This window comes from Hetaerina americana, unplaced genomic scaffold (genome assembly GCF_022747635.1).
Source record: "Hetaerina americana unplaced genomic scaffold, ioHetAmer1.1.p SCAF_19, whole genome shotgun sequence".
NCBI classification, from domain to species: Eukaryota; Metazoa; Arthropoda; class Insecta; order Odonata; family Calopterygidae; genus Hetaerina; species Hetaerina americana.
Genome location: NW_027286752.1, coordinates 2,085,598 through 2,099,542, shown reverse-complemented (window position 1 = coordinate 2,099,542; position 13,945 = coordinate 2,085,598). Strand labels below are relative to the sequence as shown.

General features: G+C 41.6%; 1 protein-coding gene across 6 annotated transcripts in view; it reads right to left on the bottom strand.

The window, feature by feature from the left end:
• Rim (Rab3 interacting molecule) overlaps positions 1–11,012 on the bottom strand; it is a 509,632-nt gene extending 498,620 nt beyond the window's left edge. For all 6 annotated transcript variants that reach the window (XM_071584461.1, XM_071584462.1, XM_071584463.1 and 3 more), the window contains exon 1: positions 10,758–11,012. In XM_071584461.1, the coding sequence (XP_071440562.1) occupies positions 10,758–10,984 (227 nt within the window). In that variant the 5' untranslated portion in view covers positions 10,985–11,012. The remainder of the gene's footprint in view (positions 1–10,757) is intronic.
• Positions 11,013–13,945: the final 2,933 nt, after the last annotated feature.

Below are 13,945 nucleotides of genomic sequence, written 5' to 3'. Positions count from 1 at the left end.
TTAATACTGGGATAATTAATGTACTAGCATAAGACTTTACGGATATAATCTTGTCATCAATACTTAACTGGTACTGACGAGATAATTTCATATACTTCAATTTCATATACTTCTTAAAAATAGAGTAAAAGAAATGAGGCAATGACTTAATAAAAATTCCATCAAAACTTGCTGGTGAAATCAGAAAAAAAGACCATGAATCTAAAACTCGGGGTAATCCCGGATTTTTCGCAAGAATGCCGCAGAATTTGGGAGAGTTGGCGACCCTGGGACTCCTCCCAGCACGTGGGGCTGTGCCTCAGCCACCGATTGATTGCCTCCGGCTTAGCCAAGAGAAACACGCCACAGCCACTAAGCGCTTGGACTCCCCTCGTTGCAGCCGATTTGAAATTGCCAAACAGAGATATTTCCCATTCCGAGCCACCTGAGGGTGGTCCAATCCCGACTGTCAACGAACGTTGGGAACGCGTCGTGCCGGGAGCCGTCTAGTATTCTAATATGCATCCACTTCGCATATTGTGCTCCCACCCCTCTCGATGTTAGCCACCGCTTTACGAGTTTCGTTTCCACGAGATGGGATTCTGTCTACATAAAACATTTCCACTCAATGAGCTACGTTTCACTCCTAGGAGGACAATAAAGGAATAATGAGCAAAACACGACCGGATGCATCTATTCCTCATTATTCACTAGGTGGCTTACAAGCAAAGTTTTCGGAAAGGATTAAGCGTATTATACGAGGACTATATTTATATGTATGCAAAATAATTCGTGCATTCATCAAATGATAACTTAGCCACTATATGGGCTTCCAGATTGGCATAAGTGCTACTGGAAGCTATTGGGCACGAGGGAAATAGTTATTTTTTTCCCGGGAAGAGTTTTATATCGCATACTATATTCAGAAAGCCACGACTATTCGTGTCATGGGAAAATAAAATTTCGACTTAAAAACCCCATAAACTACAGATCATTATGTTCTTCATTTAGCAGCGCCAGTTTTCCATGTGTGTGTGGCAGATTCATATAAAATAAAATAAAAATTGCGAATTGAAAAAAAACAAAGTAGGATGTCGATACTACATCAACATAAAGCATATTTTCATTCAAAATCAAAATGGAATTTCACGAGTTTAGTCATATGATAGCTCGTGTGTGTGTATGTATGTATATATATATATATATATATATGTATATATATAAATATATATATATATGTACATATATATAACTTTTGCGAAAGTCTCACGGACCTGAATAATGATGTATGAAAGTTAGCACTAGTGTGCACAGACAAAAACACAGAAACACAAAAAAAAGAGAAGAAAATAAACTCACTAGGTTTCGATTTTCGGTGGTCCAAGCCACCATTCTCAAGGAGGAGAAGAACAGAACTCTATTCTATAAAAATATATATAATAGCTAATTATAAATAAAGTAAAAAAGCATGTGAACAGGATAAGAACTATCTAGCTTAGATAGCTTTTTAGAAGACCATTTTTCATGACTGCAAGAAAAACGAATATGGGGAGAATTTGTAAGTAGCTGATGAGGGAAAAGTAAAAACTGTAATATTGTGTCATATACCTCATTTAAATGAATAATGAAGCCTTCGTGATAAGTAAACATTTTCCATTCAATTAGGTCGCATTTTGGTATTTGACGCAAATTGCGCCACTGCGACTCTCTGCCTTTTGTGTTCAAACAGTCATTAATTTTAAATTTTGTTAACGATAATTATATTCGAAGAAACTGTTGGAGCTTCTGCAACAGAAACGTATCGAAATTATCCGATAGCATGCATTATCATCCAACAATTACAAATTGTAAAATTAATCATTCCGGTTAAGGCGAATGATTTTTTGGAAGTTAGGTGTCTTTTTGTAATATTTGTTTGATGTTATCCAATCAGAATCGACTTTGCAACCGAAGAAGTGAACAGTATCAAGTGAAACCAGTATGGTTCAAATATCTCTCTTCCATCCCATAGTCATTGGCAAATACCTGTCACGAATATGAGGATCCCTAAAACATACTAAGGTACGTACTATTCATATATTCATGAATATTAATATGGTAATCTGATGACCAGGAATCTCTATGGATTTAGTACCGAATAAACTTCAACGAAACGAACATCTTATGGGGAAGACTGGCCACTCGACACTCGCCATCACGCATAAATTGGAGGCTAATGTATTCTTTATTTACTGCTGACCTAAGAGACAAAAAGGCTCAAAAATTAAGGGAATTTTATCTTTCCTGGACTCATACGAAGAAAATGTTAATAAAAAATACACATAATTAAATAATAACAGCAATAACTTATATAATAGTGTAGTATAAATTATCAGGAAGTCCTAATAAGTGGCAGTAGACGAAGTTACAACAGCACTGCAAACTACATACCATTGAAATATTATACTTGTAATTTTTCATTTGGGCTGTGATTACATTAACTTTTTATTTTGGGAGATGCACGCATGGTTATACACCTGGTGGCATTTAGTATAGGTGGGTGATAGGGTAGGGCATGGAACTCATGAGTGAGAGAGGGTTTGGGAAAACCAAGCGTTGGTAATGGTAAAATAGTGATGCCAACAGGTTTAGTTACCAATCGAACCAATGGGTGAAGTTAACTTTTCTCTCGCGATACTTGTACGGATGCCATAACACAGTATAATCAATTATCCTCCCAACATATTGTAATATTCAACTTTTGTTAACAATTTAAATATTCGATTCTTTACATTAGGCTCAAAATAAATAAATAAGGTCAATACAATGATATTTTAATATGAAAATTATAATAATATTTATAAATATTCGGAAGCATTTCCTAAAAATCGCAAATTATGCATTTATTCGATAGATACGTAATATATTTACTTGAGCGGCTGGTAAATATTTAATGATCAACTAGGGTGCAAATGTTCCTCACATACCATTGCCATATTTTGTGCCCAATATGTGCCATATGTGTGGACTGTTACGGTCATGTAAAGTGGGACACCTAACTTACTGCTCTATGGAAGAAGTGTCCAAAGTATGGCTGAGATTTAAACGGCACTCGCCCTCCTCAGTAACAGCACAAGTATCAATCGCTTTGGCAATTAATCTCGACAGTTTTACGCGTATAGATGCGCTGAAATGAGACGGCTCTTTGGAACCTATGATCCATTTTCAGCCACCACCGCAGGCAGCTAACCTCGTTTCCCCAGCGCCAGGCGCAACTCAGGCGACAGGGAGGCGTGGCCCGCTCACCGCAACCCGCACCACCAAGGACGGCACACCCTCATGGTGTCATGCTTAGGAGGGGCCGCGCCGCCATGTGTTAAGCAAGATGGAGTAAGATGTGCCCAATCGAATCCATAAATTTCCACGGAGATGGAAGCTCAGCCTCCGAAATTCCATTCACGCACACACACACACACACACACATTTCCTGCAAAAATGATCTCTTCCTCATTTTTATCCACTCTTTTCCTGACATGCACGCACGAAGTTATTTTAAATCTTCATCAAAATTATTCACCTCACTTTTTGATATCTTTTTTACCTGGTTCTTCTTATCTTTTTTCCACCGCATTCTCCATTTTTCCTACCTCGATTCCCATCTCTTTCGCAACGTGTTTGATAACTGAAATGCGGGTAACAGAAATAATATTGAATAGTTACGGAGGAGATGGAATTTCGGACCGGAGGATTGGTAAAAATAAAATGGAAAAGACTCAGCAAAATATCCTTCGAATGAGGACGCGGAAAGGCTAGTGAAGAAAGCGACAATAGAGAGAGAGATTCACTCACGCACGCGAGCCCACACACACACACTCTGGGCAAATACTTAGGTTAAATATTTTAGGGAAAATTTTAAGAGAAGGAATCATAGAGTTATGACACTAGGGTCTTGGAAGGTGTCAGTGGCAAGAATTGGAAGAGAACTAAGCAGTAGTCAGAAAACAGAAATTTTTGGAGGAATGTAACGAAAATAATCTTAGGATTGATGTCATCTGATATAATGGTCAAATTCATTTGCTGAAGTAATTTCAAAATACCAATTGAAACCAATTTTTCTCTTCTGCCAAAAATCTCTACGCTCAAGTCTCATTACCACCGTTTTTTTCGAGGGCGAAGGAATCCGATTGCGACAGAATATTGTTTTCATTTTCTCACCCCTCCAAGTGGGAGGTAACTGGAAGGCGAGATTTCCAGAGCATTGACAAATAAGATGGCAACTAAAAATGAGCAGAATATGGAGAGAGGCGGAGGAGTTGTATCTGAAATGGATTCTACATTTCCCTTCTTGTAAAACATATTAACAATGGGAGTCCATGGACGCCGTGCCCCGCGTTTTTCATACTAAATGATAATTAGCAAATGAGTAAACCCGAAATATTTTTCTATTAATTCGCTAATCCTTCCCAACCCGCGGCTTGGGAAACATCCCCCATTACACCACCATGAACATCTAAATCTGATATATGAGTACGAGAATGTACGATCTCGTACTTTAAACATCCCTACACACTCATCCTAGTTTTATGCTTCTATGGTGGCGGGTAAGGGAAACAGATTTTCTGTCAGTCGAATTCCAATACTCCCCAGTTGTCACACAAGACATGTTTCAAATACCTCATAAATTTAGTACTGATTTAGATTCATTCCCCTAGATATAGACCGACTAATACCGGATTATAATTTTATTCTAATTTTTTACATTAGCAACAACTTAAATAATGAAAAACCATATTGTTTTTCAGGTTTTTATTTATATTCAGGCATAGATACAGTCTTAACAAAGTATCATCCGAACCCAAAGAATAAATTAATATTAATACCTAATTGAACACCGGTCGCCAAAAGACATTAAACGCAATAAAAAAATTAGTCAGATTGAGGTGAATTCAGAAACAGTGAGAGAGCTATGATTGGAAAGTATTAAAGTGAAAACCCGAGGCAAAACTTTGGAGGTAGGCGTTATTTGTATGGTTTATTTGCCGGATGCGCTACCTCAAGTGAAGATGATGGCCTTGTTTTTCGATCGATAGAGGCAGGAAGAAGGCCTATTAATACCCATGGGAGTATTAAAATAAGGGTCACATGTAGACACCGTTAAGTAGGTACTTGTGGTCATTAGAAGCTCGATAAATCCTCAATCCACCCCACTAGTGATTCTTCCTTGTCTTTCAAGATGCCATATAAAATTGTAACTCAATGAGCCTTAAATTCTTAGGCGTTCATCATTGATGTAAGCCAACACTTGAAAGATTTAAATAGTATCATTTTCCACCCCACGATTACGACATTTGAGACTATGATAAAGAATCGTAGCTTGGTTAAACCTAAAATATTTCTACATTTACACAAACATTGGCCAGGCTCAGGGAGAACTTTAATTTTAGCAAAGGAAAAAACGAAAATGACACGTTTTAAAAACTCTGAACTGGACACCTTATAACAAAAAAGAGCGGTAAATGTCTGTTTTTTGGTCAACCGTTTCATTTCTTCTTTTGATTACTGCTGATAGTGTGCGTGCATATAATTTCATCTGGTGCTAATTTCGTGAAACCTTTGGTGGGAAAAAATATCACTTTTTTCAGGTTGCTTTTAGTTGGTGTAAGAAAACTGACACATAATCATCGTAAATTATATTCAACAGATTCAGGCGAGATGTAGCTAATAAAAAATTTGTATTTTTCCACAGATTTATTTCAAACGTACGATTACAACGCGTCTCCGTTCTTCTTTAGGTACAATGTCTTGCACCTGAAGATGGATTGATGAACTGAAACGCGTTGTACGTTATAAATAAATCTGTGGAAAAGTGCAAATTTTGTTTTTCTCATATCGTAAATTAGCCCAGTTTGATTCACTTGCATGATGAGCAAATGAGGAAAAGGCATAAGAGTGCACTAACTTCAGCCTCATTACGATTTGTAATTCCCCTCACGTTCCATTTTCTTAATTTTTTCAAAGAATATTCACAGGAGAGCCACGGTCTAGATAACCGCGAGATTAAGTTCAACTCCACCAAATGGCCGCTTAAGGACCCATGCTCGTATGATTCCTCTTTCGAGGCAGCACTCATCTCAAAATCTCACGATTTTCCAATCAATATTTTAGTCAATCGTAAGGCACTAAACGGAAACATTGATAATTCTTCCAACATTACTTTTACACATTACTGGTCATTTTAGGCCAATCTTATGCAACACATGCGTGTTAAAAAGTGTTCAATCGAAACCATTCGAATTCGAAAATCCGTGCCGTTTGTGAGTGTTAGTGTATATATATATATATATATATATATATATATATATATATATATATATATATATATGTCCATGTATGGGTGTGTGTGAATGTTTATGTATGTATGTATCATATGTATGTATGTGTGTATGTATGTATGTATGTATGTATGATACATATATATACATACATATGTACACTATATAAGTAGGTCGCGATAGTCCAGGGCTAGAGCGTTGTACTACTGACCAGAGGGCTCGGGTTTGATTCCCGGGCAAGCCTCTCTGGGCACCTGCAGCTCCACCCAAGCTATACTATATGATTTTTCGGGTACCAGATCTTTCTGGGAAACCATAACCGGCATAGGGAAAGGAAGTGGCCCCCTACCCTGATCTGTGATATATGTGACACATATAATACATAAACATATATATATATATATATATATATATATATATATATATATATATATATATATACACACACACTTGAAAATATGTGCATATGACACTATATATAATATTTTCCGCGCCGTTTCACATCAACATGGAACCGTAAAATACATTAAACACTTCGGCACCAACACTTAAACATTCAATTGGAAATCGAAACCCAAGATTCGCGATTCTATTCGGTTTATTCATCCCATGAACAAGTACCAAAATGCTGAGAATATTGAGCTCTAAAAATAAAGCAGTCCTGGCTCAGTAAATTCGCGCGTATTATTTTTATATCTGAATATCTTTATATTGAGTCGCAAAAATTATCGACCAAATGATTATTTCTCATTGAAATCCAAAAGTATTTCAGCAAAGAAGCCCAGGAAAATCATTACAGGGAGTTACGACTGCTCCCCAACCGACTACATCAGCTGTTGACCTGGTTAAAGAACAACACCTATAGTGCCACCGCAAAGGATCGTTAAATATCTCGATGGAACTGGGGAAACCTCTAGTCACGTGATCATCCTACACGAATGCAAGTTAACGACCAGATTACGCAATAATGCCGCATGATGTAGAAATGCGGAAGTTATCTGGTAATTTTATTGATTTTTCGGGTACTTAAAAAAAAGGGGCGATGTTCGAACGGCGGATATGCTCCAGAACACGCTGGGAGGTCAAGCGTACCGAAACAAACTAAGAACGCGGGTCATAACCATCCAAAATTATATATGTCATCACTCCAGTTTAATTCATGTGGTTTCATTCATGAATTCCGAGCGACAGCTGATCGGGAATCCAAGCGCGACAACCCGAACATCGACAGAGGCGACATCCGAAAGGAAGACACATCGCTGATAGGTCATAATTCCAGTGCAAGTTTCAGTATTTACAATTCTACGGAGATTTATCAACGAAACCACCTCGAGATTTTCCCTTGCCAATGGTGTTCACTACCTTTGCAATAGGCAATTGATGCGACCCGGACTGTTGAGTTCCAATTCTCCATTCGCACCGCCTAAATAATAACGTCTAATTTCTAAATCCACGGGTAATTCGTTGACCAAAAGTATTCAACATTTCTGGTGATATGTATTTCCTCAGGTCTGAAGGGAAATGGGAACCCTAATTGTGACGGCAAATAAACTTCGCGTAAATACGGGAGCAAGAGGCCATGTTGCGCTATTCACTTGTCATCGACCATTTTCGATTTCCCGCCGCAACACGGGACGAATTCTGGATTACATCCACCGAATCGACGAATCATGCTGGTAGCTGAAACCATCAAACCAAAAAATTATCGAAACCAACGTTCATCCTAGACCGGCAGCTGCCCTTGCATATAAAAATGCCGCGACCCAAATTCAAGCACTAAGCATTCACGGGTGAAATAGCGCAAATTCACAAACGGAGTAATGAAATATGCATTGTTTACAACTAACAAAAAGGCCGGAGAAATTTATGACTATACCGGGAGATGGTAACACAACTCGTGTCCACTAAGTAAGTGTCGTCAACGTGAGGGAGGAAAACACAATACTTGAGCAATATAAGAATTCGTATTAAAGTTGGAATACGTTGTTGGCAATCACGCCATCCTCTTTTTCATGCTATCAACAGTGGATAAAAATACTACATTGACATTCTTTTTCCCAAAATAACACCCGAAATATGAGGCATTTTTCCACCTGCTTTTAATGCCTTTGAACCAATTAGACCATATTTATTACGTAAACTATCCAATCATACTCTCTTTGAACACTTTAAATGCATTCAATAGTTGAGAGAATTCTGATATACACTTACATGTTTTAGAGAGATTTTAGATTATACGAATACCGCATGAGATTTTCAGCACATCCGTACAAGTTAATTTAAATCTATAGTGACACACAGTCCTCGAAATGGGCAAATATATCAAATGGAATCCTACTTACGACAAAAGAGGTCACTACCATTAGGTCAAAATGTCACGCAATCGCGCATTCGCTATGTACTACAACGGTACTTCAAGCAAATGTAGGTATTGAGGCAATGGAAATTGCATTTTAATACATTTTATTCTGAAAATTAATCAAATTTTCAACAAATTCCATGGATTAAGCTCGTCAATATTAAACTTCAATTGAATATCCAAAAACACACTTCCTATTTCTTACAAAGGTACATATAGCTACATACGTTAGTCCAATGACTAGTCGCAATGCTGGTATGATGTGCGTTGACATTAGCACCTAGAGATGTCCAAATATCATTTTGAAAATGTCAAGTAATTCATTCCTAATGCCTAGATCTTTTCTGAACGCCATTCATTGAAATGCTTGTACATCAGTTAATTTTACCCGAGACGCAGAAAATGACAACATAATTTACTCTGTGTTTATGGATTTGTATTGCAACTGAGCCATGTATATTCACCACTTACTCTCTTACCCATAAAAAATATGGGCACATTAAAAATATATTTTACGAACAAATGCTAGCCACAACCATTTTTGAGTAAATGAGAGCAGAATACAAGTTCTCATTATTTGATTTCAGGCTATAAGAAAAGCAAAGAAAAAAATAAAGATTTTTGTTAGCAATTGTGTAATTAAAATTATAACTATAGAATTATTTTACAACGTGTACTGTGTGGAATTTATTCATCATCATATCATAGGTAGGAATATTTTATCGGGCTGGATACAATATTTTTTAAGAAAAACCTGACCCATGGCTCTACAAAGATATTTCAGTGATCTTTGAGAAAACCAATCGGTTCTAGAGAGTCTTAAAGAAGTCAATATTATTTTATCATTTCAATAACGAAAGCAACGAACCTTGTTGCATTAATGTGTTCGGCAGCTCCATATTAAACACCACTATCCTAAACAACTGGCCCACAGCCTCGGAAAAGAGCAGCATCTCCTGCACACACACACACACACATATATATATATATATATATATATATATATATATATATATATATATATATATATATATATATATATATGTATGTAGTCTGCTAAAATATTAGTCAGTATAAATATGACTTTATCTATGAAATAATTACTACACCATTATGTCGTAGATTTATCTATTGATTTTATCTTCAATTTGTGAGGTGGGCAGACATCACACTCTTAGATAATTCACTACCTCAAAACATGTGAGAGGGGAGAAACAAAAGCCAAAATCACAGTTTTCCCCCGTCAATCCAAATCGGTCCGATCAAAAACTCAACCACCTACTAACTTGAACCCGTGCCAAACATTCCAAACAGTTATAAAATCACCCGTGAATACGAACTTCTCGAATCACCCTTGCGCTCTCCTGTTATCTCACCGGCGCATACATAGACGAGCGGATAATAACTTTCTTGAAATCGACGATCCCGTGGACAAAAGAGTATTCTTAAATCCTTGAGCCTGCGTGGGAAAGATGTCGGCACGTTCATAGTGCAGAGTGGGAAGAAAAAGGTTTCGAAACTGCCACCAGGGGCATTTAATTTTACATTATAATGATGGAAGTGGGGGGAGAATGGGGGGTTTTGTCACGGAGAAATACATCCGTTTGCAGAGTGGGCGCACTCCTTGGAGAGGGCGAAATGAGAACAAATAAGAGGAAGAGCGATGAACGAAAACCACTGCTCCACCACCAACACGCAGACTACACACGACAACCACACAGGGGAGCCGACACTGTTCTTTCCCTACTGAAAGAGGCTGGCGGACGAGACAACGGCGTCTAAATAAACAAAAGCAGACACCCACACACACACACACACACTTTGGGAGCGCGCCCGCTTTAAGCGGCCCACACTGTATCGACGAGTGGGCATGTGGGCATGGGGGTTTGTTTCATTCTTTCTCTTTTCGTTAAGGGAGACGTGGTGGTGGGAGAGCACAATCAGGAGTTTTTTGACACACAGCGGGGAGATTTTGACGGCGAACTGGGTGGGGGGAGTGTAGTGGAGGAGGGGCAGGAGAGGTGTCGGAAGCGGAGGGGCGGGAGTTAAGGGGACGATCGGGGAGGCGGGGAGTTTTAGCATCTTCGCAATAAAAACCTGGCACTCACCTCATGACCTCATTCTCCTTCTCCTCTTCCTGCTTCTGCCTCAGCATCACAGATTCTATTATCCTCCGCTCCTCCGGCGTCAGGTGGGATAGGTCCGGCAGAGGCGGCGGCGCCATGTCCGGCGCCATTGGCATCTGGGGCGCCATGCCAACGGCCGGCTGCTGCAAGCCAACACCAGAAGGGGAACCGCCGGGGGCGGGGCCGCCCTGGGGGACCTGCGGGGGCATCTGCGCCCCCCCGGGGGCGGACACGGGGTGAAGGCTGGACGGGTTGTGGGGCTGGGGTGGTCCGATACCCCCTCCGCCCTGACCCGCAGGCCGGCCCCCTACCATCACGCCTCCTCCCCCGCCTTGGTACTGGTGGTACTGCTGGTGGAGGAGGTGAGGCGGGTGCTGCTGTAGTCTGGGATCGGCCATTTTCTCACCCACACCCCCTCGCCAGACCCCTCTCCGCCCTACTCAGTCTCCCTCCCCACCTACCCCCACTCCCGATATCAAACGTCCCCGAACGCACTCACTGGAGTCCGAGGAGCCGTCGGGGAAGTCTTGAGGCACCGACCGACACACCCGGAACGCGAGTGTTTAGATAAATTTAATCTATTTATATATACCGCATAGATATATATATATATATATTTCAATGAGGGTCGAGGACAAAACAACGTTCAGTTGTTGCTCTCGGGACGAAATATATGGGTGGGGAGGATCGGGAAAGAAACGTTCGCACACGCGAAATTACTTGTCGACGTCGGGGGAGGGAAACTCGAACAATCCTTCGATCGATGAACTTCTTCCTTTTGGGGAAACAGAAGAAAAGGGGGAGAAACTATCCGTCTTAAAGAGCACTCCCTCTTCTTTTTAAATAAAACTCTTCTCCACCCCCGCACTTTAAAAAAATTTCCTTTTCTACTCTCTCTTATCGTCGTTGGGATCTCACCGCCTACGTTGTTACACACACAGCTCGGTCAAACGCTCATCATTTTCGGCAGAAGCGTCAAATTAAATCGAGACTTTCCTGTCAGCTTGGATGATAAGGCATTCTTGGGAGGTTATAGGAGGGATGGAAAGGAAGGAAGGAAGCAAACCTTTACTCCCGGAAACAGGTTCTAATCACACGCAGTACAAAAAGTACAGCACCGACAACAACGGTGCGACTATTTTTCTGCTCAGCCTTTCTTTGTTCCGGAACGAAATTAGCAAGGTGCAGGTACGCAATTTTGAGGTGTTGTCTCTTGTTGTTAGTACAAGTGGAGACATTCGTTGGCCTCGAGAATTGAACAAAAACCGTGTTTGAGAACGAGACTGTACCCCTCAGTTCCTACCCTTCCAAATATCTAAGATCACCTCCTTTCCCGGTGATTCTTCTCTAGAGTTTCGTTGGATGTAAGGCGCCAAAATCACATACTAAATACGTATCAGGCTCTCTCTGCGCTTTTTCGTAAAGTCTCTAGTCACTGAGTAAAGCTAACAACAGGGATTTCTCGTGGCCAAAAATGCCAACCCGGCTTTCCCTCTCCTAGGAGTGCGAAGTGAAAAAAATATATATGTTTATATATATGTATATAACCAGAGCAGTAGATAAACGTGTCGAAATACTTGACTAATCCTCCAGAAGACAAAAGAGAGCGACAGTGAAAGAGAAGAGTCACTAATTAATCAATGCTTTTTTGTGTGTACGAAGCCACACTCATGAGAGGACCTACTTATACCAACGTGTACACACGACAACGCATGTGTGACCGTGCGACAGATTCTTTTTTATGTGTGCACGTGGGCAAACCTCATTTTTTTTCATCACTCCACGGGCGAGCGCGTGTTTTCGTGCCCCTCGATCCCTCTCCGATGTCTTGAGTGTGGTCACTAAAAAAATAAGCCCTCGTGTTCTTCGCACGGTAGGTGAGTTTAAAATAAGCGGCAAAGGGGTGGGGGAGCGATGAAGGCTGTGGTTCGAACGAGCTGGTCGCGTTACTATTGGGATGGAAATACTATTCTTTCGATCCGTGAGACAATAGAAGAGAGAGAGAGATATATAAAAAGGAAACAAACTATCATTAGGGTTTCTTGTAAGGGGAAAGAGAATTTAATTTTTTTCTTTTATAAAACAATACGTGTTATGCGTGTTCGGAGCACTTAAATTTTCTCCCGTCTCCTCTTCTTCTTACGGCGGATGTGGGGGGGTCAGGGGGGGTTTAGTCCAGCAAACGGGGAGACATGTCTATCGCCGTCGTCTACCCCCTTCCCCCTTCCCCTCCACATACTTCCAGGGAGCGTTCCTCCCCCCCACCCCCGGTGAAGGGAGAGAGGAGACGGCGTCCCCCGGCCGTGTCCTCACTTCGGATTCTACTCCCTTTTTTCTCTCTTCGACACCAACTCCCCCCCTCTCTTTCTCTCCTCCCCTTCTTTCTCCCTCTCTCTCCCCCCTCCCGCCCTCCTCCTCTCAACCAACCGGGCAGCACAAGCAGCGGCGACCTCTGACCTGCCCCCCGCCGCCCTCCTCGCCACCCCTTCCGCCCCCGGGGGCAACGAAACCTCCCCACGGCTCGCGTGTCCCTGTCTTGAGTCCCCTCCACCGCCCGACCGGCCCGCCGGCAGGAGGTGACGACGACGGTGTCCTCCGCTGGTCCCGGCCGCCGAGTCCCATCTCGAACTTCAGGGTCCGCTCCAAAGGATAGGCCCCCCGATTCCGTCACGCCGAGAGACCCTCATGGGATAGATTGTGTATCTCCCACAGGCGAAGGTGTGCTTTTACAGTCTCTCACTCTTTCCTTCAAGCACCGGGTGGCCAGTACGTATGTGATGCGTTACGTGACGTTAGTGGCGAATTACGCGTCGTGCGTGACGCCGCGATAACGACAATCAGGGCGAGCGAGTATTCCCCAAACCCCTTCTAACTAACTCGACTAACTCCGCCTCCTCCACTCTCCTACGTACCCAACCCCACCCCCCCCCCCTGCCCGGCCTCCCCAAACGAAATCCTGGGTACGCCCCCTTTTTCTCCCTAGGGCGCACGGCCTGCCCCCCCTCCCTTCCCCCGCTCGGCTCTCGGTCCTCCCCGGACCTTCGCGTGTTACGTAATTTATCTCGCGTCTCCAACCGAAGTGACAGTAGTAACTATGTAACCTCGATAATCCTCGCGTAGGGAAGGAGTATATCCTGTTTCGCACCAGGGCGCTCCCCTTCGGAACGATC